This window comes from Balaenoptera physalus, assembly GCF_965194825.1.
Source record: "Balaenoptera physalus genome assembly, chromosome: 7".
Classification (NCBI taxonomy): Eukaryota; Metazoa; Chordata; class Mammalia; order Artiodactyla; family Balaenopteridae; genus Balaenoptera; species Balaenoptera physalus.
Window position 1 is genome coordinate 123,167,900 of NC_138886.1, and position 27,187 is coordinate 123,195,086.

Sequence of the window (27,187 nt, forward strand, 5' to 3'; positions counted from 1 at the left end):
ACTATTTAAATGACAGGTTGAGGAGAGGATTTTTGTTTTACCTTATTTTTGTCTTTGAATCTACAAGACCTGTGTATTGAACCCAGTGTGGGCTAGAATGATACTTTATTTTCCATTACATATTCCTGTTTACCCCTCTTCCTTCCTGAATTTAACAGTCTTCTTTTTTTTTTTGGTATTACAGTACTCCTTAAAATTTTAAACCTTCATGAGTGAGGGCAATCCGTCAGTCAATTTGACTATGTTTCAAAATTTACATTTAATGAGTTTTTGCTTTCCTTTGAGTGGTTTTACATTGATTTTTTGTGAATCTCAGTTATGCTGATACATTTGCTGCCTAAGCAGATGCAGTTGTTAATACAGGCTTGCATTTCCGTAAGATGAGGGACTGAACTGCTACGTGTCTACATTCTAGATGTGAATAACTCCATTCTCTACAGTGGCATAAACACTCAGGAATGTTGAGAGATGATTTTCGATTATAAAGACTTCGTGTTTGATAACTTCTGCTTTTCAGAAAATTTTGACACATCTTTGAAGAGAAGAGACATTGCTAGGCATTTATTAAAAGTGATTTTAGATGTCTCATGGGAATTTCAGTGCTCTAAAGGAATATAAGAATTGGTGAATGTGGAGGATAAGGGGATGGGATAGATACTATTTTCTCCACTTTATAATGAAGAAGGTTGAGAGTTAAAACATGAAGTCACACAATAAGTAAGTGGTAGAGCTGGGATTTGAATATAGATTTTATGGGCTCTGAACTTATGAACTTATGCTCTCTGAGTCTTCGTGTAACCTCCCAATGGATCTCTCAGTACTCAAGGAATATTAAACTAGTTCAAATACATAATTCATCTAGATTGTGATAGCTGCCTCTGATAGACTCTTACACATAAAGACATATAAACACACTTGCACAAAGAGGATAGTTTCCTATTTCATCTTGGCTAAAGATTTTAGAAATGTTTCCAAAAATTACTAATCATTATTTTGCCTTTATTATCATGTTTCTGAATGTTTCTGTTTCTTTTCTTATAAATATAAATAACTTTTATAGAGTGGGATTAATACATGTATTTAAAGCTTTCTTGAATTGAGTTATATTGATAATCTATACCAACTCACAAGAGAAAGATTTTTGTCCATTAAATTATTTCTTTGTCACATTTACTCATATTAGTCTTGGCGCTAACTGTTGGAAATTTCAAAAATTTACCCAGGTTTTTAGTATCTTGAGATTTAATGATTAAAACCATGTCCTTAATATTAGGAAAAAGTATTTTGGTGGGCATCCCTAATACTTTATATCTCTACCTATAAAGATTATTTTAAGGAGATGATTTTCATACAGTAAACCATTTATTTCCATGATAATTTTTATATCCTCAATTGAAGATTTCTGTATGCTAAATATTTCATAAGTCATGGGATATATAAAATTCAGAGGGTGCTGCATTGTGATTTCTCTTTCCTTTTACGAGTGAAGGATACTCCCCTATCCTTACTGTGCCTGACCAGGCCTGGGATATCGGTCTTTCTGCCCAAGTGAGTCCTTGAGTGAGTCTTGTCTAAGCGTTTCCTTCCCCAGATCCCTGTCCTGAGCTGATAATGAACGATTTGTACTGCTTTGGATGTCTTTCCCTAAGTGCATTCACTACCTCAAAACAAACTTATGTTTTACTGTCCAAAGTTTTTAATGTTATCTAAGAAGATGATAAATTTGTGCTTCCCTTCACTTCAAATTGAGAGACAGATTTCAACAAAACCACTCAGTTTTCTGTGTGTTCCCAGACAATTGGATTCTGGTCTGAATTTCACCAGGAAAATCTGAGAGTCAGAGACAGTCATGAGCTGCTTACTTGTTTGATGTCAAAGCAAAGGAAAGTTGCTGCTGCTTTGGAGTTGTGTGTTTGGTCAAGACACACAAGGATGTTTACTGTGGACAATATTTGAGCCATGTGAGTGAGAACCAACGTAATTCTGCCCAAGAGGGAGTAGTGAGTAAGTCCCAACAGAGAATGGACCACCAGGTGCGCAGAGGCTGAGGTGATGGCAGAGGAGTGTCACACATCCAGGAGATGCAGTTGTTCACACCAGGGAGCCCTGGAAGGTCCATAAAAGGATCTACAAGGAGAAAGACGGATGAAGCTTTAAAAGCCTGATGAACCCACCCAGCACAAAGCCGTCCTCAGCCAGACATCAGTGTGGTGAGAAACTCCCCCCCCACCCTTAAGTATCCTTCACCTGCTCCCAAACTGGAGGTGGTCATAAGAGAAAGAGAAGGTAAGAGGAGAGTCATAAGACAAAAAGGGAATGAAGAAGGACTGGGGTACACGATGCACCCCTTACATGACTGCCTCTGCCACGTCCCCAGGTGGGGACCGGAGGGTCAGGTTTGGGGCTGTGTGGGTGACATGAAGTCAGGCATTCTGAAACGCCAGTTCACCTACACTTGTTACCTGAAGCCGAGCTGAAGGAATTAGGGGACCACCTGAGTATTCATCCAGAGATAGAATGAAACTTTCACCAAAGAACGAATGTGTAGAGAGCATCAGAGAAAAAATAAAAGTGGATTCAGACTGTATCCTGTAAACCACACTTGTCTGAGATATGTGTATATGTGATTACATAATCAGTGAACTGTTATCATACAGTGTCTTATATGGTAAGACCTGTGCTTATACTTACGTAGTATGAACCTCAGAAAAGGTAGGGGGGCTGCAGGCATAGGCTGTGGGCTCTGAGGGACGCTGGTTAAGACAACATAAGTGAATGATCCCCCCACGAGCTGGTGTGAATAAATAGAAAAAAATCAGTTGAGAAATGAGTTTTTAGAATACCAATATTTATTATTTTTTTACATCCTATTTTTTAATACTCTTTTCCATTATGGTTTATCACAGGATATTGAATATAGTTCCCCGTGCTACACAGTAGGACCTTGTTGTTTATCCATCCTATATATGCTAGTTTGCATCTGCTAACCCCAAACTCCCACTCCTTCCCTCCCCCACCCGCTCCTTCCCCCTTGGCAGCCACAAGTCTGTTCTCTCGCTGAGTCTGTTTCTGTTTCGTAGATACGTTCATTTGTGTCATATTTTAGATAGAATACCAATACTTAAGGAACAGATAAAGGAAGGACACTGACAAAAATGGATTAATAAATAAAAGGAGAGAATGTTGTAAAATGTCTCAAGAGTTAAGCATTATCTTCTCCCACAAGGTTCGTTGTAATTTATTTTCAACACAGTGCCCAGCTTCACACCCTAGCTATGCTTGATTGCTCAGCAACACCTAAGTTACAAAATAACAAGTAACAAGTAAATTATAGTATTACTTTCTTCAGACAAACTTTGATAGAGTCTCATACCATGATAAAAAATTTTAGTTTAACTATTGAAAGCGTTTTAAGATAATGACAAATTTTACAACATAACTAAATTACAATGGCTTTATTTAAATGTTCTCTTTTAAATATCCCAAATATAAGTGAAATAAGTCAGACAGAGAAAGACAAATACCCTATGATCTCATGTGTATGAGGAATCTAAAAAAAAGAGAACTCATGGCTACAGAGAGCAGACTGGTAGTTCCCAGAGGTGGGCATGGGTGATGTGGGACCTGAGTGAAGGGGTCAAAAGGTACAAACTTCCACTTAGACAAGAGGTTCTGGGGATAAATAAGTCCTGGGATGTAATGTGCAGCATGGCGACTACAGTTAACAATGCTGTGTTGTGTATTTGAAAGTTGCTAAAAGAATATGCTGCATACTTTGGACTAAGTAATACAATGTTATGTCAACTATTATCTCAGGAACACTGGAGAGGAGAAGAAAGTAAATGAGCTAACCTCCTTCTAAATGCAGTTCCCATCCTTGTCTGCATACAAACATGGTAATTTTATCCTTTTTAATTTAATTGTTTGCATATAATATTCTTTTTATGCTGATGAAAGCCCCATACTTATTATTTTTAACATCCTAAAAATATAAGTATCCCAAATATGACATTTATTATAAGATTGAGCCCTAGGTTACTTCTGTTTCGAAAAACTATCCAAAAAGTTCATGAAAGTTATCATTCTCAAGGGAGGAGGACCTTGCAAAGACCCAAGGGGAACTTTCAGGAAGTCACGGCTGTCGGAGACCTTCAGGCCACGCCATGCAGAACCACAGCCTGTGACCTGAAGCCACTCTGAGTAAACCATACGCAGCTGTGTGTTATTTCTGAATTTGTTATAAGGTACAAATTACCTTAGACTCTAAAAAACCATTTTTGAATGTTGCATTGTGTCAGTTTCCTAACTAATACATATTTCAGTTTTATAAATTTAAATTATCCCTCAGTTATTTTTTCTCTCATCTCATATTGACAGACTAGCAGATTTGATCCTTTTTGTGACAATGGGAGAGCATTTCACGCACAGATCCCCTGTCTTTGTGATAACACTGTGAGTTGTTAGCTTCTGGAAATTGGGCATCGAGCCTCTTATGAGAAGAATGTCCCAGCTGGAACACTGGGGCCACATTATAACCCAGACGTACAGCACAGACCCGGTCAGAGCAGTGGAGAAAAATAGGGAGCGAGCCATTTTTAGAAATACTAGAAGCAGACAGCATCGCGTGCTTTTTAAATTCAGTTTATGTACTTTCTGTTTATTTAGTCTCCACTCTATCACTTGTAGCATTGGGTCCCTGTGTTCTAACATCCGTTGGAAAATGCAAAGGTTGATAACAAGTTAAATCTATTTATGAGTAATTTTTTTATATGAAGTATTACCTTCTCACTAGTTTTAAAGTTAATTACATATAAACTAAAAGGGGATCATTTATAATAATCCCTAAATGTACTAATTTTGCGTGATTGTCTTTAAGATCCTGGGGTTCCTTGCCCTGATTTTGACTGATTACCCTTGACTGCAGCTCTGAGGACCAGGAAGGAAGGTAGAGGCGCTGGGACAGGGTGGGGAGGGGATCCCATTTGTGCCCGGTTTTCACTTCGAGATGCGCAGCTACAGGAACAAAGCCCGCAGTGACCCTGGTGGTGTCGGGATTAGACGTGGGGCAGGCAGCCGCCCTGGGGAAGGGGCCACGTGTGTGTACTTCGTCCTGGGCTCTGTGACCAGGAGAGAGCCTGGGGGACCCAGGCAGGGGTCCAGAGCTCGGTGTCTGCTTCCCTCCGAGGAGCTGCCATGGCCGGCAGGCCATGTGATCACTGGGCCCAGGGCTGCAGTGTGTCCCGCGATGGGGCAACACAAGGCCCTACAGCACGTGCAGAGCACAAGGGAACATGCAGTCCCCGCCCCTAGCCAGGAGGTTCACTTTCTCCCCAAGTGGGGTAAGAGTGACCACACTTTCACTTGTGTCCAACGGAGCAGTCCGTGGAAGAGAGTCCCAAAGTCATCATTTACCTGAAGTAAAAGTCAGTCCTAAGTGGACAGCCTAAGACTATAAAACTTATAGGAGAAAACGTAAGCACAAACACATGTCACCTTTGGTCAGCAGAGGTTTCTTAGACACGATGCATAAAAGGAAAAAGTGATGCCAAACTTCATCAACGTTAAAAATGTTTGATTTTTGAAAGCTACTGATTGAACAGTGAAAAGACAAGCCACAAAGTGGGACAAAATATTGACAAAAACATCTGGTAAAGGACTTGCATCTAGAAAATATAAATAACACTCATTTCTCAATAGTGGTAAAACAAACAACCCAACTAAAAGTGGGCAGAACATCTGTACACATCACCAAAGAAGGGATATGGTGTAATTAACACATGAAAAGAATCTGGACATCTGTCAACATTAGGGAGATGCTAAATTTTTGTTCACGGTGAGATGCCTCTTACGTCCTTATGAGAATGGCTCCAAGTGAATAGCAGTGCTAGGTGAGGCCTGGGTAACTGTGTCTCTCGTCCGCTGCTCGTGGGAATGCAAAGTGGTGCAGCCACTCTGAAGAACGATCGGGCAGTGTTTTCTAAAAGGAGCATAAACGTACCATATGACCCAGAAATCCCATCTCAAGATATTTATCCTTGAGAAATTACAACATACACTCACATAAAAACATATATGTGAATGTTTATAGCAACTTTATTTATAATTACAAAACTGGCCAGAACCCAAATGTCCTTGCCTGGTGAGTAGATGAAGAAATGTTTGTTCGTCCCTATGATGAAATAAGACTTGCATTGCTGGTGGGACTATATCTGTCCTGGAATGAAGGTCTGCTCTGCACCCACATAACAGAGCCTTAAAGCTGCCTTCAGAGTTAGACTGACGTGCAGGTTTTTAACTTCATGTCAGAACTAAGTATAACACGTAGAGGTATTCCACAAAACCCAACCACTGATAACTTAAAATTCACAATGTGCAGCATCCAACTGAGATCTACCAAGTATGCTATGAAGCATAAAAATATGGTCCACAACTTGGAGAAACTGCAATCCAGAAAATATACCCAGAAATAACAGTGATGATGGGATGAGTATACAAGGACCTGAAACAACTATTGTAAATATTATTAATATGCACAGTTATATAAAGGTAAACAGGGACAGCAGTTGCAAGAGGGGATATATGAAGAAAACAACCACATAGTATATCTGGGGAAGCTGGCAATAAATGAAATGAAGAATGTGCTGGGTGAGTTAAAAGCACATTGGACACTGCAGAAGAAAAAGTCCACGTACCTGAAGAGATATGATAGAAACTACCCAAAATAAAGCACATAGGAAAAAAGAAACAAACAGAAGCCTGTGTCTTAGTGAACTCTGGGGCCATGTCAGATGCATTACCTACGAGTAACAGTACTGGAGGTGTGAGGCTTAGAAGTTATATGAAGAAATAATGGCTAAAATTTTCTGAACTTGATGAATATTATAAACCCACAGATACAAGTACAACAAACATCAAGAAATAGAAACAAAGAAAAACGAACCAAAGCATACCCTAATCAAAATGCTGAAAGTCAGCATTAAGAAGAGCCTCTTAAAAGCAACTGGAAGGAAAATAAAGGGGGGAGGACAAATTTTGTTCAGAGGAACAAAGGTCAGGACATCGGCAAGCTTTTCCCCAGAGACCACGAGGCCAGAACACAGTGGAACATTTCTAATGTGCTAAAAGAAAAGAAAAAAACTACCATCCCTGGCAAAGAAAGCTAAAATCAAGACATTTTAAACAATCCAAAGTTGAGAGATTTCAAGAAATGTTACAGGAATTTCTAGAAGGTAGTGATGCCACACGGAAGTTTCTATCTACACAGAGGACTATTACGGACCAGAAATGTGACATGGTGAGAGATAATGCATTTGGTCCCTGCCCAGGATTCCTGACACAGCGCTGCTGTTACCCTAATTTCCTGAGTAGTAGAGGTGCTGGGAGCGTATCTTGTTCTAATATCTGGTCTTTGACCCCAGTTCTTGACACAGGGTTCCTAAAACCCTTGTTATTTCCTGCATGATGAGGGTGATAGGAGCTCCTTCCACAGAGCTCCCGAATCCCCTGGAACTGCTGGGTGAAAGGAGCGTCTTCTTTGGAAGGGGGTGACTCGGGGGCTCCTGGATGGCCCCAGGTTGGGGGGCGGTCACCAGAAAGACCGAGCCCCGGTTAGGAGGGAGGAGCTTTCAGCCCCCATCCATCCTCTGGGGAGGAGATGGAGTTAATAGTCATTCATGCCTCCGTGATGGAGTCTCCATAAAATCCCCAATCACAGGGTCCAGAGAGCTTCTGGGTTGGTGGGTGCGCCCCCGTGCTGAGAGGGTGACACACGCCAGCCCCGTGGGACAGAAGCTCCGGCCCGGGACCCTTCCAGAACTCGCCCTGGGTACCGCTTCATCGGGCTGTCTATTGCTGTCTTTTATAATTGCCTTTATAATGAACTGGCAAACGTAGGTAATGTTTTCCCTGAGTTCTGTGCCGTTCTAATAAGTTACGGAACCTGAATCCCCACCTCTCGCAGCTGGTATGTGGGGTGGGCGCCGTCTTGTGGAGCTGAGCCCATAGGCTCTGGGGTCTGAGGACGGAGGTAAGGACTGAACTGAGCTGCAGGACCCTCGCTGCCGTCCACAGAAAATAGAGTAGTGCTGGGCGGAAAACCCGCACGCTTGGTGTCAGAGTGTCATGCACAGAAAACAAAGTTTCCTTTAAAGTAAAAGGGTTTCTTTTCTCATCTTTAATCAGTTGAAAAGCTATTAAGTTGTTTAGAGCAAACACTGTAACAGCGCATGGGGTTTATAACATGTAGAATTTAAATGGATGAATTGCAGAAAGTGTGGAGGAATTGGGGTCGGGGTCTAAGTACACGCTGGTAAGTTCCCTACAGCGGATGTCAGGGCTGTGACATCATCTGAAGGTAGACATGATAGCCAGTGACATATACTGTAAACCCTGGGCAACCACCAAACAATAAAATAAATATAGTGAATAAACTACGTTGGTTTTCTACCGCTGATGTAGCATTACCTCAAAACTTAGTAGTTTCGGAGCACAGATTCATCGTTTCACAGCTCTGTAGGTCCGAGGTCTAAGGCAGGTCTCACCACACTAAGATCGAGGTGTCGGAGGCTACAGGAGAGGCTCCATTTCCCTGGTCAGTGGATGGCGGTCAGAATTGGGCTCCTGCGGCTGTAGGACCAGGGCCCCCTTTCCTTTGTGTTGTGCTCAGTTCCCAGGGACCACCCGTGTTCCTGGGCTCACAGCCTCCTTCCTTAAAGCCTTTTTTTTCTGTGTCATTTCTGTCTGACTACAGCTGGGAAAAGTTCTTCACTTTTACGGGTTTATGTGGTTAGGTGGGGTCAATGCAGATAATCCATGATGAGCTCCCAATTTTAAAGTCAACTGATTAGGAACTTTAATTCCACCCATACTCATAACTCCCTTTTGGATGTGGTATCACATAGGTCCACGTGGATATCTTTGAGGGACCACGGTTTTGCCTGCCACATAAACCAATAGTGGAGATTAAGTGGGAATCATAAAAAACAAGAGCAACATGTTTAATAAAAAACAAGACAGGAAAAGACAAATAATAGAGGGGACAAATCAAATAATAACAAGATGGAAGTTTTAAATACAACCATTTTGATAATATTAAATGCAAGTGGCCTTAACACTTCAGTAAAAAGGCCAAGATTGTCAGACTTGGAAAAAATGTGAGACTCAGTGCCATGCTGTCTCTCAGAGACCCATTTTAAATGTAAAATGAAAATTAGTTGAAAGTAAAATAGTGGAAATTCTAATCATAAGGAAGCTGGAGTGGTTATGTTTCTATGAGGCAAAGTAGACTTCAGAAATTGGGTGAAAGCAAAAGTTTTTACTTTGGTGACCCAAGTCAGATTTCTGGCTGGACCTAGAATTCTTTCCTCTCTCTATATATATACACATATATAATATTTGTACTGTATTATATATAATAAATATACAGTAGCATATCCAAGATGCTCAAAGTCACCACATAGTATCTGTGGCTCCAAAAGTTTAAAATTTTTCCCAAATTAATCTTATTTTATATTTGTAGCATCAACAGAATCATACTGAATAGTACACATTTATTGATAATTTAGACTATCAGAATAATTTTATTTCTAGTCCTTTTCTGTTACTTATCATTCCAGTGACCCTTGTAACACAACTTTGTGTATAAATATATCATTCAAATAACATAAACTCACTGTATTTTTTATCTGCAGGGTAACATAGAGATCATACTTTAAAAATCTCCACATTGTCTCAATGTGGACATTACAGCCTTGATACATTAAATAACTTAACCACAACAAGGTAGTGCCAGAACTCGGGCCAGTGACCTGATTCCAAATCAGATTCCCTGACATTCTCCATCAAAGACATCACATGTCATCAAATTGATCATTCACCAGGCATGTACTCTATAAGAAGTCCGTTTCTTTGTAACATAAAGGATAAACTCTTGGTCCTGTTGTGTCTAAGGTTTGTTAAGTATCTATGCATGTCATATTTTCAGAAATATTCTTTCATGTTGATATCTGATTTGCAGAAAAGCTCTCCCCAAAGTAGAGCTACAAAAACCATTGAATGGTTAAGACCACTTTTCTTTCACCCTATACTGAGAAAAATAACAACGCATTAAAACTGACAAGGATATTGGCTGGCACGTCATAAAAGCTGGGCAGAGATCATTTTAAAACTTATATTTTAAAGATTGATGATTGTTCAAAAGAAGCTCGAGTGAAGATGTGATACAAACAATCCACAGAAATCTCTCACGAGGGCTGTGATGGTTACTTCCTGCTGGTCTCCCAGCTTCCGCCCCAGCTCCCATCTAATCCTGTGCAGAGGCTGTTTTCCTTCTATTGGGTTGGCCAAAAGTTTCGTTCGGTTTTCTCCGTAAGATGGCTCTAGTAGCACTTAGTTGTCTTTAACTTCATTTGAAACAATTTTGTTAGTTTGTATGTGACAGCTGTCATATCAGCGTGCATTTAAAAAAAGACATCAAAATTGGTGTGTTTTTGTGTAGCCATTTTAATATTGAAGACAGAAGGAAAAAAAGCAACATTTTCGGCATATTATGCTTTATTATTTCAAGAAAGGTAAAGATGCAACTGAAACGCACAAAAAGATTTGTGCAGTGTATGGAGAAGGTGCTGTGACTGATCAAATGTGTCAAAAGTGGTTTGCGAAGTTTCGTGCTGGAGATTTCTCACTGGGCGATGCTCCATGGTCAGGCAGACCAGCTGAAGTTGATAGCGATCAAATCGAGACATTAATTGAGAACAATCAACGTTATACCACGCAGGAGAGAGCAGACATACTCAAAATATCCAAATCAAGCGTTGAAAATCATTTGCACCAGCTTGGTTATGTGAATTGCTTTGACATTTGTGTTCCACCTAAGTTAAGCGAAAAAAACCTTTTTGACCGTATTTCCGCATGCGATTCTCTACTGAAACGTAATCAAAACGTTCCATGTTTAAAACCAGTTGTGAGAGGCAATGAAAAGAGGATACTGTACAACAGTGTGGAACAGAAGAGATCGTGGGGCAAGCGAAATAACCCACCACCAACCACACCAAAGGCCAGTCTTCATCCCAAGAAGGTGATGTTGTGTATATGGTGGGATTGGAAGGGAGTTCTCTATTACGAGCTCCTTCCAGAAAACCAAATGAATAATTCCAACAATTACTGCTCCCAGTTAGACCAACTGAAAGTAGCACTCAACAAAAAGCGTCCAGAATTAATTAACAGAAAACACATAATCTTTCATCAGGATAACACAAGACCGCATGTTTCTTTGATAACCAGGCAGAAACTGTTACAGCTTGGCTGGGAAGTTCTGATTCATCTGCCATATTCACCAGACATTGCACCTTCGGATTTCCATTTATTTCAGTCTTTACAAAATTCTCTTAATGGAGAAAATTTCAATTCCCTGGAAGACTGTAAAAGGCACCTGAAACAGTTCGTTGCTCAAAAAGACAAAAAGTTTTGGGAAGATGGAATTACGAAGTTGCCTGAAAAATGGCAGAAAGTAATGGAACAAAAGGGTGAATACGTTGTTCCATAAAGTTCTTGGTGAAAATGAACACTGTGTCTTTTATTTTTACTTAAGAAACCGAAGGCACTTCTTGGCCCACCCAATAAAACAAAGTCCGGTCACGTCAGCACTGCAGCCTCACCGTGCTGAGGACAGGGCACGCTTGCTCTGTGGTCTCTGCGCTGGTCCTCCATCACTCCTCCCACCAGGGAGCTCTCTTGCTGGTCCCCAGCCGCTGGCTTCTGCGCACCTCCTCTGGGGTCCCCTGTGTCCCACCCACCTCAGCATCCCAGCACCCAGACTGAGCCTCCGGGCTCTGCTTGGCCCAGAGCCGTCCCTGCTGCTCTACTCCAGCTGCCTTTCCCACTTTGGCAGCAACAGGACTCATCAAAAAGCAGATGAGCAGGCCTTCCCCCGGGGGTCAGACACTCCCTGTCCCCGCAGACTCTGGTGCCTTTACGGGATGCTCTTGCAGCACCACCACCCTGCCCCACCCCCGCCCCGTGCAGAGCTCTGGGAGGCTCACCAGATGACCCCTCCCTTCAGAAGTAGGTGGGGGAGGGGATAAACTCGCGTCACTGACTCCCAGTGCCCTTCTCTCCTCTTCCAAGACCTTTTGTTCATAAAGGCAGGTTAAGTCTCCTTCTCTTTTTTAATTAACTTTTATTGGAGTATAGTTGCTTTACAATGCTGTGTTAGTTTCTGCTGTACAGCAAAATGAATCAGCTATACATATACATATATCCCCTCTTTTTTGGATTTCCTTCCCATTTAGGTCACCACAGAGCACTGAGTAGAGTTCCCTGTGCTATACAGTAGGTTCTCATTGGTTATCTATTTTATACATAGTATCAATATTATATATGACTTAATCCCCATCTCCCAATTCATCCCAGCCCCCCCCTTTTCCCCCTTGGTATCCATACGTTTGTTCTCTACGTCTATGTCTCTATTTCTGCTTCACAAATAAGATCATCTATACCATTTTTCTAGATTCCACATACATACATTAATATACAACATTTGTTTTTCTCTTTCTGACTTCCATCACTCTGTATGACAGTCTCTAGGTCCATCCACATCTCTGCAAATGGCACTATTTCATTCTTTTTTATGGCTGAGTAATATTCCATTGTATATATGTACCACATCTTCTTTATCCATTCATCTGCCGATGGACATTTAGGTTGCTTCCATGTCCTGGCTATTGTGAATAGTGCTGCAATGAACACTGGGGCGCATGTATCTTTGAGGATTATGGTTTTCTCTGGATATATGCCCAGGAGTGGGGTTGCTGGATCATATCCTAGTTCTATATTTACTTTTTAAAGGAACTTCCATACTGTTCTCCATAGTGTTTGTATCAATTTACATTCCCACCAACAGTGTAGGAGGGTTCCCTTTTCTCCACACCCTCTCCAGCATTTATAGTTTGTAGAATTTTTGATGATTGCCATTCTGACCGGTGTGAGGTGATACCTCACTGTAGTTTTGATTTGCATTTCTCTAATAATTAGTGATGTTGAGCATCTTTTCATGTGTTTGTTGGCCATCTGTATGTCTTCTTTGGAGAAATGTCTATTTAGGTCTTCTGCCCATTTTTTGATGGGGTTGTTTGATTTTTTGATATTGAGCTGCATGAGCTGTTTGTAATTTTGGAGATTAATCCCTTGTCGGTTGCATTGTTTGCAAATATTTTCTCCCATTCTGTGGTTTGTCTTTTGTTTATGGTTTCCTTTGCTGTATAAAAGCTTTTAAGTTTCATTAGGTCCCATTTGTTTATTTTTGTTTTTATTTTCATTACTCTAGGAGGTGGGTCAAAAAAGGTCTTGCTGAAGGCAGTTAAGTTTCTCCATTGCCTCCTAAAATGAGCTTGGGAAGGAAGGGTGGGGTCCAAGGCACACCAGAATCTCACACCCCGAATTCAGGTTCTTTAAATGGTTTTACAGACTTTAGTATATCTTTTTCTGCAGGTTGCTTTCTTCATGTAATCCCTGGGCATTTGACAACTTCGGGTGGTAAGAGGCAGTTTCAACCAATATCTCAAACCAGGCTGGTTTTCAAAGTAAACTCTAAGAGAATGGGGTCTTGTCTGTATGTTTCAACCCTGCATTCTCAGAACCAGGGTCAAGACCTGGAAAGTCAATAGGAATTGAGCAGTTCATGTTTGCTCTCTGTCTGTTTGTTTGGGAGAATTCTGTTTGGTTCTACAAACAGTTTTACAAAGAAAAATACAAACAGTGAGAAAAGCACTGAATTTCTGTCTCTCTGCTTTTATGAAAGTGTCACAAATACCACTTTACCTTTGGCCCCCATTGCGAGACAGTGATGCACAGGTAGAAAGCACTAAATGTGCTCTGAATTTATTAGTAAAATAAACCCTGAAAAGGTGGTGAAATTATGAATTGCTTAAGTCCTATTTCATTTTTAATCCTAAGTATCCTTAAAATGCTGGATAAGATTTGAACAGGAAACCTTAAATATCTATATCTGCATTTATTCTTGCATCTCGAATTTTAACAAACTAAAATTATCAAACTTCACTACCCCTGAGAGGGGACTCCGCTCGTAAACGGTTAAACTGCTCCTCAGCTCCTGCTGTTGAAGACTAAGTCTTTCTGATACTCGGTTTTCAGAAAGCTGTCGTATCTCCAAACACACCCTCTCTTCCATACCAGTGACGCGAGTATTGTTTTTTTCACTTGCAGTGCATGAAAAGTAGCAAGTAAAACAAAAACCAGATGACAAAACCCACGTTAAAGGTAGCTTAAACCTGACAAATATGAAGAGTTGAAAGTAAATTTCTCAGTTACGCTTCATACGCTGACATTGCATCTGCTGCTTTTTAGGACACCGAGCCTTCACGAGGTCAGCAGCTGACCCGGGTAGCCCACACTTCGATGGTGTGTAGCTCTGATGCACATCTGCTGCCACTGAACCCTGCTGCCTCATTCTAGTGGCTGTGTGCTTAAAAAGTTGCCTTGTGGGAAGCGGAAGACAGAGCAGTGTGTAAATTACCTGCTGGTTATTCTTGCTCTGGATATTACTTGTGAACTATCACGGTCACCATGGTTGTACCAAGATACAGAGCATTATTGAAGTTATTATTTATTATGTGTTAATTATACTTTTGTTCAAAGGGCATTTTCATTTCTTTAAATAAATGAATTTTATTTCTTTATGCGTAGGGTATTATTATTCAGTTATAGCTATATCCATCTAGCAAGGCATGCGTCTAGCCTATTTATTCAGAAAAAGCTTGAACAACAAAAAGAATAGTAAATAATATATAATATAATTACAGTAGTAACTGCCACTGAATGAATGACTGATTAGTACTAGACGCCTTATATTCTGGTTAGTTAACTCTCACAGCTCTCCTGAGAGGTGTATGTTACTACCCCCACTTCACTCTGAAACCAGTTACTCAAGATGGATGTAAGCCCGACTTCTGACTGTTGAGTAGGTGCCCTAAGGAACCTGATTGCAAGTTCGTATGCGTGATGCACATTGAGGCCAAACAAATCGGAACGTCAGAGTTTGGAGCAGAGAAAAGTTTATTGCAGGGCCAAGCAAGTAGATGGGTGGCTCATGCCCAGAAAAGCCCAAACTCCCAGAGGGGTCTCAGCAAAGCATTTTGAAAGGCCAGGCGAGGGAGGGGCGCGGCTGGTTGTTGCGAACTTCATGGTGTCAGAACCCTTGTTCTTGCGTCCGTCCAGCAGGTCAGGTCACGATGTTCCTGTAAACCTCCAACAAGACAAATGTTCTTCTCTGTTGGGCAACTTTTTATCTCTATATGAATGGAAAAATGTTATCGCCTTAAAGGTCAGAGCCTTGAGAACTGGGCTATCCTGTATGTTTTAGGCTGTAGGCAACATTCTTAACTGTAGCAAAAGCAATAGAATACAAAGGTTAATGAAAAAGAAACAGATCTAACATGGAGTCAGATTTGTTCTTACAAACCCGCCGTGACACTTCTTTATTTTGCTTGCTGCTGATGGCAACTTTCACGTTTAGCTAATATCTTTCCATCTGTGCCTTTAGGATTTGATACCAGTATTTTGCCAATTTGCAAGGATTCACTCGGCTGGATGTTTAACAGACTTGATACAAACTACGACCTGCTCCTGGACCAGTCGGAGCTTGGGAGCATTTACCTGGACAAGAACGAGCGGTGCGCGGAGGCCTTCTTCAGCTCCTGTGACACGTACAAGGACAGCTCCATCTCCAACAATGAGTGGTGCTACTGCTTCCAGAGGCAACAAGGTACCGAGCCAAAGGCCATCTTGTCCGCACAGTAAAGCCGTGCACTACAGACAAGCTCATTTGTACCCTGTCCTCAATTTACAAAACAGAGACAGAGTTACACGTGCAGAAAACAAACTTCTGGCTCCCAGGGAGAAAGGCGGGGGTGGGAATTGGGAGACTGAGGTTGACATACACACACCACTATGTATAAAATAGGTAACTGATAGGGACCTGCTATACAGCACAGGGAGCTCTACTCAGTACTCTGCAATGGCCTAAATGGGAAGAGAATCAAAAAAAGAGAGGACATATGTACATGTGAATAACTGATTCACTTTGCTGTACACCTGAAACTAACACAACATTGTAAATCAACTACACTCCAAGGAAAAATTTTTTTTTTTATTTTTTTCAATGAAAAAAAAAACCAGCATGCTACACCCCATTCATTGTGAGGGATAGTTTTCCAATTAGAGTGTTTAATAAAAGAGCAAATAAGCAGCACGTTGAACAGTATAACTCAGCTAGGGATGCAAAACACGCTAAATGAGATGAAAAATAGTCATTAATATTTTTTATTAATGCACTTCATTATAGTTTCCATTATGAACCGCCAAGAAACACACAGAGATATGAGAACATAGATATTGAAAGTAATCATTTAAATTAGTTTGCTATCTGCTTTGCCCATGGTGTAAAATAAATGGGTTTTTTATCACTATGCTGTGGAGTTTTAATGTTCTGTTTTGTGATCTTATTAAATGAGCCAAATGAACCACAGCATTCACCATAAAGTTATTTTTACACTTTTGATTTTAAAATGACTTAGCCTTTCAAACTTTTTAGATAACTTAGCTTTATGAAAATGCACTAGCAAAGAAAGAGTCTCAATTCCCCAGGAGAGGCGAGGCAGCCTGGAGGGTTGGATGAGGCTGGTCCTTCATGGGTCCTGCTTCACTAGGAAACGGTAACATAAGGGAAAATGGGAGCCATGCTTATGTAATCAGCCAAATGATAACTAAAATTGTGTTTAAGGGAAATAGACCCAAAACATTCAAATTGTGATAAGGTTTGGGGAAACTAAGAAAAAATGACATGTGTAACTTTGATGCTAATTTTGAAAAACAAATTGGGAATTAGTCTAACATGATACATCTGCTATTGTCACTGCCTTTGAAAGCCCTTGACAGCTACCAGAATGAACAAGCTGCTCTAATCTGTGTGAATGAGTCTCAGGTTTTCATATGGAAGCCAGCACATTATATCAGTCATTTTACTATCACAATTACTTTTTCATATATTAGTAATAGTTCAGTGATTAGGGATGACATGCTTATGCATAAATTGATTAGCAGTGAGTCAACAGCAGGGTTTGTAGCATAGATTAAACCACTAATGTGTTTATAAACCACTTTAAACAAAGTTTAAAAAGTAGATTGGATCTGTTAAAATATTCTAAATCATACACACACACACACACTCACACATAGACACACATGCACACACTCACACACACACACATAGACACACATGCACAGAGACACACACAAACTCACAAACACACACTCACATACTGACACAAACACACACTTGTTGACTTACACTATCACATATGTGCTTTTTAGGTGACTGAATACCCCTAAAAAGTTTTGCCCTGGTTTTAATGACTAGTATACCCTTAAATCATTTACAGCAGGGGTCCCCAAGCCCCGGGCTGCGGACCAGTACTGGTCCGTGGCCTGTTAGGAACTGGGCACACAGCAGGAGGTGGGCAGTGGGCGAGCAAGCAAAGCTTCATCTGTATTTACAGCCGCTCCCCACTGCTCACATTACCACCTGAACCATCCCCCCACCCCCCGTAGCTCCCATTACCGCCTGAACCGTTACCCCCCGCCATCCGTGGAAAAATTGTCTTCCATGGAACTGGTCCCTGGTGCCAAAAAGGTTGGGGACCGCTGATTTACAGAATAAAAAAGTAAATCCAGGTAAACTGCCACAAAGAGACGTGGTCTTTTGTTATGATGACAAATGTTATTTTAATTTTTCTTTGATTATTATGATAGCATGTCCAAGTGTTTATACGTGAACATTTAAAAATATTCTGAATAACTCTGAATGTTTCTACTGCAGAAATAAATATTTTTACCTTAAAACATTCCTAGATTTTGCAGTAATATTCGTAGAACTGATTAAAGGTCCCCAAAAGATTCTGCTTTATATACTTTTCATTTATTATTCTTGATACTTACTTCCAAAGTATCAAAATCTTCATAGTCACATGAAGACATCCTCTGAGATCATTTAATACACAGTAGAGATAATTTAGTAAATGATACCTGAACTGGTTAAATGATTTATATAACTTCCCAGAAGCTTAGGAGAGTTTGGCTAATTCCATTCATTAATATGCTAGAAAATATTACAAAAGCTCTATCGGGGTAACTGACTATGGAGTTAGCTCATTAAGTAATTTCATGGAAAAGAATAAACATTAAAAATATTTTTTCAAATGTTTCACCTTATAAGGAATGTGTTTTTCCTGTTTATTCAATAAAAACAACAAATTCTTAAGTTTATTATAATTAGAGTAATATATGTATGTGTGTGTGTATGTGTGTACATATATAGAGAGAGAGAGAGAAGGAGAGAATAATGTATAATGGGGTGTTATTAATCCAGGTTGACTTAAAACTGCAATCAGGACTATAGTTGTATGGTTGTTGGAAAATATCTGAAAAATACAGTAATAGTGTTGTTAAAAAAAATACCTTTCAAAAATAAATTAAGGTTAATTTCAAAAGTTTAATAAATGAGGTTGAGAATATAAAATTTCAGGCAAGTGAAATACTTGTAGTTTTCCAAGGGAAAAAAATTGTAACCTAAAAAAAGTTTGTAATTAGCTAAAATGCATATCTGTTTCTATGACTGATTTTCTGAAATCATGACAATTAAGCAACACAAAATGGATATGATTGTGGTTTGTATGATTTCATTCTAATTAGTTATAAAAGAATCCGTAGGAAAAATATTAATTTGGGATTTCTGTTACCTTAGGTGTTAATAACTTACTTTCATAAAATATATTTTAAGCCCCTACTCAGAAAAGTACCTCAATTTATTAGTTGCTGTTTCAGTTAAAGTGCTGTTGTGTAAGATCCAGGAAAGAGAAAGGAAATTAACATTTATTCAGGCCCATGTCGTCTTTTGGGCACATAAAATCATTTCCCCCTCATACAGCCCTGTGAGAATGTAACGATCTCGTCCACAGCTGAGGACGACACTCAGTGATCTTAAAGTCCTTCATGTTACAGAATGAGCGCAGGGACGGGGGATCTGAAACTTCCTTCTCCAGCAGCTGTACCTCGTATTTTTTTTTAATTTTATTGAAGTCTAGTTGATTCACAATGTTGTGTTGATTTCCACTGTACAGCAAAGTGACTCAGTTATAGATATATATAGATATAGATGTGTATTCGTTTTCATTTTCTTTTCCATTATGGTTTATCTCGGGATATTGAATGTAGTTCCCTGTGCTCTGTGGTAGGACCTTGCTGTTTATCCATCCTGTATATACTGATAGTAGTTTGCATCTCCAGCAGCTTTACCTTTACATTCAGACTTTGCGAAGTGCTCATACATAAAATGCTGAGAGATGCCCCTAGGCAGCTTGCCGGCAAATCCTGTTCAGGGCAGGAGCCCGGCCAGCGATACACCCGATGGGACGACAGTGAGAACAGCCGCATCTTTCGAGGTCGTTTATGCCTTCCAGCCACAGGGGAGATGTCAGAACGGGCGTCATCTGCATTAGTTTTACAAAGGATGTTTTTCTTTAATTTAATGAAAGATATTAAATACAGGCAATGCTGTCCTTTGGTATTATGAATATTTGAAATTTGCACAAAGTAAACCTAATAAAGTTATTTAAGTATATCCATTCTGTGAGAGGCTCCATGAAGGAAGGGGATTGGGCAGAGGCCTCCTGAGAAGGAGGCTGAGCTGGTCCGGGTGCCCTCCCTGCAGGGAGGAGGCATCCCCTGCAGGTGTGTGTGGCACCCACTGAGTCACGCGCACACTCTGCAATGTCCACTTTCTTTGCAGTTTTGACACCGCATTGTATCTATATATTTGACAGCTAATAGAAATATACTCCCTAGAAATAACTAGTTGTGAGTACAGTAAGAACACCTTTGTATATTACTGTTGTAAACATAGAGATATTTCCTTATTTATTTTTCCCGGTGACATTTTATTCAGTTCAAAATCGTGCGGGAAAATAAAAATGCATTGTTACCATTGCATCGACAATTATCCACTCATAATATAGATAATGTGTGAATGGTTCCAATATAAGGCTTTGAGGTTTTAAATTCAGAATGCAAAACAATAAACAATGTTAATTTTTTAAAAAACAGCATTTTGAAATTAACTGGTAAAAGATTTTAATTCTTTTTTTTTCTTATTTTTTAAAACTACTGTTGGGAATAATTACTTGTAAATTTAATGATTATATTAAAGCCTATATTTTATAACTTATGATTTTCATACAATTTTAAGCATATAAAATCAGAATTTTCCATAAAGTCAAATCACCATTAGATTGGGGGAAATAAATCTTGTGTATAAACTTGTGCCTAATCGTGTCCAAACCTTCATGCACTTTGCCACCTCACTGCCCTTTCATCTACATCAGTTGTTTGCAAGAGAGTGTAATGACAGGTGAAATCTCAGTCACGCCATCCGAGTGTACCTGAGTCAAAGGCCAGACAGAGCACAGGATAGATATTCACAATCCAGTGCTGTAGGTAGTGGAACAGCCCAATCTGTCATGACGTCGCTCGAAATCTGGCAGGTTCCCCTACACACACGTTGTGGTTGCCCCGGGTTTATTCAGGGAGAGTCAGACTCAGACGTGCCTGATTTCGGGCAATCCCACAGGAAGATAAGAGAAATATCACTTCTACTTACAATAACTGTCCCATAGCAGTGAGAAGAGTTGCTTTCAATGTAGTATTGAAACTTCAGCTAGAATCTTTCCTCTTGGTTTTAAATGTCATATTTGGGGGGCAGTAAATTTTAGGTCTACTCTATAAGCCCATATTATGCAACTTCATTCCTATTCTGTTAATAATATAAGACTCACAAATTATTAGAAAAAAACAAAGGGGTCAGTTGAGCCAGTATCAACACGAAGTAGAACAATAAGGTAATCAGGTTTTTCAAGCAAATTACTTTTTCTTCACATTTTTGATTCCTCCAGGAAAAGCATTGTTGGCCTGACATATTAAACTGTAAAATACGTACTAAGTTTTTTTCTCATGGTCTCTTTCCACTCTGCTGCTTACATGCAAATTTAATAACTGAATATTGTGAGCTTGGTATGGTAAAAAAATTCTTAAATTATTCGAATTATATCTTGCCTTTTCACTAAAAAAGCTGTAGTGGAGCAAGTACTAGTTTATTGTTTTGCTGTTTCAGTAGTTTGTGATGCAGTTTTTATATAGCAAGTATTAACAGCAAGTTTTTACAATAAGAGTCTAAAGTACATTGAACTGTTTTCAGATAAGAATATGTATATATATTAGAAAATATATAATTAAATATAATAATATAAGCCAAACTATATTATGTCTATTTAGAATTTTATACTTCTCTGAAACTAATCTCCTTCTAAGTGGTTTTAAAGAGTTTGAAAAATAGGCATATACTTATTTACAAATTGGTTTAATGTTCTAAGTTTATTTTTTAAAAGATGGCTTCTCAGAAGCTATTGTATATTACATCCTGTTTCCAAATTGGGTATATACTGCAAACATCTAGGTGAAACTGAAAAGACTGAAGCCTGTCAGTGTTATTCAGTATCAAAATTTATAACAGTGTCTCTGAATAACTTGGAAGCATTCACGTTTTCCTAGATTATGTTTCAATCTGAAGCTGTTTCTGTTGATCGTAGGAACTGTTTTAAATGAGGGAAAACATAATCAGTTAGTTTGGGAAGCAACCTGTCAGTGGTATTTACATTAATGAGTTGATTGACCTTTTAAAAGTCAATGAAAAGAACCATTTTCTATCCTATAAATATTTTATACCATTCTCCTTTCTTTCATCCAATTCTGTCATTCTGTGGAAATTAAGATAATCTACCAATAAGTAGAAAAGCCTCTCTATAGAGAAGTAGACGTAAATGTAGATGTAGATGATGTAGATGTAGGTGCAGATGTAGATGTAGATGATATAGATGTAGATGTAGATGTAGACGTAGATGATGTAGATGTAGACGTAGTTGATGTAGATGTAGGTGCAGTTGATGTAGATGTAGGTGTAGATGTAGATGATGTAGGTGTAGATGACGTAGATGTAGATGACGTAGATGTAGGTATAGATGTAGATGATGTAGATGTAGGTGCAGATGTAGATGTAGATGATATAGATGTAGATGTAGGTGTAGATGTAGACGTAGATGATGTAGATGTAGACGTAGTTGATGTAGATGTAGGTGCAGATGTAGATGATGTAGATGTAGATGATGTAGGTGATGTAGATGTAGGTATAGATGTAGATGATATAGATGTAGGTGTAGATGTAGATGATATAGATGTAGATGTAGATGATGTAGATGTAGGTGCAGATGTAGATGATGGAGATGTAGGTGTAGGTGCAGATGTAGATGATGTAGATGTAGGTGCAGATGTAGATGATGTAGATGTAGGTGTAAATGTAGATGATGTAGATGTAGGTGCAGATATAGATGTAGATGATGTAGATGTAGATGACATACATGTAGATGTACATGATGGTGCAGATGTACTGTAGGTATAGAGGTAGGTGTAGATGGATGTGTGTGTATATACATGTATATGTATACATATATGTATATACTTGTATGTGTCTCCATAAGTAAAAGTTACAGTTGATATGTAACGGGTCTTCTAAAGCCTTGTAAATCTAACTAAGGTTTGGTAACGTAGAAATCGCCCCCTCTTTGTTTACCTATAACCATTGAGGTGACGTTAATGCCGTTGCAGACCCACCTTGCCAGACGGAGCTCGGCAGTATTCAGAAGCGGCTCGGGGTGAAGAAGCTCCTCGGTGAGTAGTGGATCACTCTCTGACACCTTTACTGCTCACATAAATAACCCTGGGGAAACAGCAACACAAAATCGATATTAATCCCACAAACGTGGACCTCACTAAATTTCAGCAACAAAATTTATGACGTTTTTGAAAGTCATTAGCCTTACTTTTATCATCTTACCTATTGAAAGATATGATGTCTGTTTTATTGCCCTAATATAATGCTCATTTTGAAAGTTATTAAGTAAAAAAGAAATTTAAACAATGCTAAAGGTAAAGCAGCAGAAACTTCAGTTCTAATTCTGTGGTTGACAGTTCACGAATTGATGGCATGTATGTATGTAGAGAGAGAGGGGAAGAGAGAGGGAGGGAGAGAGAGAGACGGTTAAAAGCGTGGTCTGAGTTCCTCAGGAAAATTTGAACAGATTTTTTAGTTTCTCATCAGCACTTTTTATAAACTTACTTTTACTAAGTAAATATATGTATTAGATGATAAATAGATACATAGATACATAGATAATTCCAAATTTCACCCAAAGCCTTGAAATATTAGAATGCTTGGCTATTAACTGATTGTTAAACTATTACATATGATTATTTTCTTTATTTTTGTCAACATACAATTTTTCAATAAACTCTTTTTGGGATAATTTTAGATTCAGAAATTTTACAAATACAGTAGAGTTTCCATATATCTTTCACCCAGCTTCATCTAAAGTTACCATTTTACCATGTATAGATTAACTGTCGTATATTTATCAAATCTAAGAAATTAACATTGCTATAATCCTATTAATTAAGCCTCACACTTTATTTGGATTTCACCAGTTTGTCCACACATGTCCTTTTTTCCATTTTAGCATACAGTGTAGAACACCACATATGCAACATTTGTTGTTGTTTTTCATGTATGTTAATGCTCTTGTGTATTTAGTGGCACATAATTTTATGGTTTTAGATCTGATTAATCTGTATTATGATATGCTATGTTTGTAATTACAATATTGTATGTTTATATGAGAAGATTTTTCATATTACTTGAAAATTCACAGTTCAAAATAAATAGGCTAAATTTTTTAATGTAGCATTTCAGATGTGAAGCCACATCATTACATAAAAGCTACAATGTATCACATTTCTTTTAACTCTGTTACAAGATGCACCTTTCCAGCTCACAGGTGGAAACGTTACCTTGGTACCTGGGTTTGTTTTTTTTCTACAAATCGAAGTTCAGCCATGTGCAGTGGGAAAAGCCATTGACATTCAACTGGAAAATATCTTCGACTTGGTCAAGGTCTATTAGTGACAAAAAGCTATTAACATCCAGGCTTTGATTATTTGATGTTACAAAAAATGAAAACATATTTAGAGCCCAATTGAGAGAGGAGTCACCTTTATTCATCTTATGTAATAAAAATGAAAGTCATTACTAGAGAGCACTGACCCTTCAATATTCCTTCTGAAATGGGTAGGAAAGCGTCCTTCTCTGACAGTCTGTCCACTGTTACGCGGTAGCAGGTGCGCTGCATCCAGGCTGCAAGCTGTCTTGGTGTCTGCAGTTCTAGGCTAATTCCTAACAATGCTCTTCTGTTTCCAGAGTGTACTGGCAGAGACAACAAATTAAATGGCCACACTGACTGTCCATCTTAACATTTTTATGTCAAGTATGTCAAATTATGGTATTTTTTAAGAGGTAGAGATAATAATGTTGAAAATCTTCCTTATCTTTCCTGCTATAAATCCACAGAAGGTGTTCTCGAGTTTCCCATATTGGTGATATCCGGTCCACCTCACTGAAAGACCAGAAGTTCAAATCTTTCAAATGAATTATAATTTTTAAACTAAATTGATATATAGCAGAATTTTGAAACTTTTTTAAAAGGTTAAATAATGATCCCATATTGTTGCAAGACTAAATGGAACAGTTTCATGTTTTATCTGTTTATTAGTCATTGTTTTTCCTTTTTCCTTTCATCAAGTAACTATACTGTGTCTGGTCACTGAGCAGACAATTGGTCAGGAAAGACAAGAAAATTGTCTGATCTCCTAAAGCTTACACTGTAGTGTGGGAGTGTTTATTGAAGAATGTGAATTCACTTCTCAATTATTATTGCACACTTATCACTAGCAGTGTGCCAGGTACATGTTAGATATTGTATTATGAAAGTAAGTGTCTAGCTTCCCACTAGACTGAGTGTGAGTTGTTTGTATAACAATCAAAATCAGGAGAACCGAAAGTTCCCAATACAGAGGGTACCACAGAGTAGTGGTGAACGCATGCAGTGAGAGACACACACGATGGAAGAAATATATCAGAAACCCTCCAACCTAACAGAAGGGGGTCACATTTCAGTCAAGTTTTACATTGCAAGAGGGAGGGAAGGAGAGGGATCCCAGCTGAGGAGAAGATGCACAGAGAGATGAAGCAGGACTGGATTTGTGGAAAACAGCTTGATGTGGAAAAAGCTGAGGATACATGAATGAAAATTTGGGGAAATGAAAGCCAAAAATTGGCAGTGATGAGATGGTGAAGGGTCTCATATGCCCTGCTGAGTGGCCTGGGTGACTCATTATGCATGGCGTTTATCAGCTCTAATTCTGTATATTGTACATCTGGAAACAGCCCCCTTTGCTGAGTGATTAAAAAGACAAGACGCTAAATTTGCTCAGCAGAAGAAATGCAAGGAGTTCATTATGACAGCGCCTGCTTTGTTCTACCTGCGCCGTAGCCCGTAGCCTGGAGCCGGAGCTCGCGTGTGTGTGTCTTGAGTGAGTCGGTGCCTGGCTGGTGACTCGTTCCTCCCGCATGTGCGTGTCTCACAGGACAGTACGTCCCCCAGTGTGACGCAGATGGTTACTACAGGCCGACGCAGTGCCACGGCAGCGCTGGGCAGTGCTGGTGCGTGGACCGATACGGAAGGGAAGTCGCGGGGTCCAGGCGGCGCGGTGCTGCAGACTGTGGTAAGGAGGGCCGCGCGGGCCACGATTTCTCCCCCGCGGGATAAGTGCTGGAGAGTCGCATTCTCTTCCCGACTCGATGCAAACCCTACGGAGTGTACTGGGCGGGGGGCAGGAAGGCTCACTCCTAGCATGTTAGAAAAAGTTGCATAACTAACAAGTAGAACTGCATAACTTAGATATTTTAAGGAAGAATAATGAAAGGTGGGCCGCTTTTACTCCTTCAAGTACGGGAAGGATGTCGCATGCCTTCTGTGTTCCTCTCGGGTAAGGCAGACTGTGTCATCCATTCTGGGCCCTGTCACCCGGCCCTGGTGGGTGCCGTGTCACCACACAGCACCCTCCCGTCTGTGTGCCTTTGGAGAAGGTCACTCAGGGAGAACATGGGAGCACCGATGAAAGAAAAAGTAACCTTTTTAAAGTAAAGGTCCATAAATTGCAGCTGTGTGAGCATGTTTCCTTATGTTTGGGTGAGAAAATATAGTTTTAATTGTTTGAAGGGTAATTATAATTAATATTCTAGTTCTTTTTCTGAGCATGCATTTTATATATAAACCTAAACAAATAATATTACAGTTAAGTTGAGCATAACATACACACATTGTAAAGTTTTAAGTGTGATGTCTTTTGTGTTTCATGAAATATTTTTTCAGAATGCAGGTTTCAAGTGAGTATTTCTGCTTGTACTGTGGAGAGCTTTCACTACAAAAGCCACTTAGCTGTACACACACAGACACACACACACACACACACAGACGGAATTAATGGATTATGTTTCAACTAATACAAATGACCAAAATGTAAACAAAGTACTTGGTCAGTCTTGTATTTCAGAAACTGTTTACTTTTCTCCTTTATGCAATTTTTAAACTGATACACTGTGACATCATTTGTTTAGAAATAGATAAATGGTAAACGGTATAAAAGCAATGGCGTTTAATGCTTAAATGCCTGTTCTGCATTTATTTATTCCATGACACTTTTAATAGCTTGGTTTTGGCTTTCTGGCCAGCGTTTTCAGATTCCGTAGGATGGAGTGCAGTACTCAATAGCTACATAACATACTTGTTACATGTGAAGAACACAGCTTTGTAACACATAGTTTAAACGAGTTGCACTATTAGTTATTTCAGTTATCCGTGATGGATAAAGAATTTCAGGTGTTTATTTTATAAATAATAATTATATGGAGATGAATTCAATAGGTGACAGGGAAATTGTTTTGGGAATGTGACTTGTGAGTTTTCTCGGCATGTTGAAATTATTAAGAAAATACAAGAAGTAGAAGAGTACAAATAACATTTTCTTCACAAAAGATACGAACTTCAGTGTGTTGTATGGTGAAATCAATCCGTTCATAAGCACTGGATGACATTAATAGGATTTGCTATAATTAGCT

General features: G+C 39.3%; 1 protein-coding gene and 1 long non-coding RNA gene across 4 annotated transcripts in view; one reads left to right on the forward strand and one right to left on the reverse strand.

The window, feature by feature from the left end:
- The window catches only part of SPOCK3 (SPARC (osteonectin), cwcv and kazal like domains proteoglycan 3), a 450,312-nt gene that overhangs the window by 418,382 nt on the left and 4,743 nt on the right, over positions 1 to 27,187 (forward strand). For 2 of the 3 annotated variants that reach the window (XM_082468989.1, XM_082468991.1), the window contains 3 exons: positions 15,557 to 15,778; positions 22,783 to 22,845; positions 25,654 to 25,791. In XM_082468989.1, the coding sequence (XP_082325115.1) occupies positions 15,557 to 15,778; positions 22,783 to 22,845; positions 25,654 to 25,791 (423 nt within the window). The other variant, XM_082468990.1, reaches the window with a different exon arrangement.
- Positions 1 to 27,187, reverse strand: part of LOC309664131 — a 354,258-nt gene that overhangs the window by 301,749 nt on the left and 25,322 nt on the right. The window lies entirely within an intron of this gene.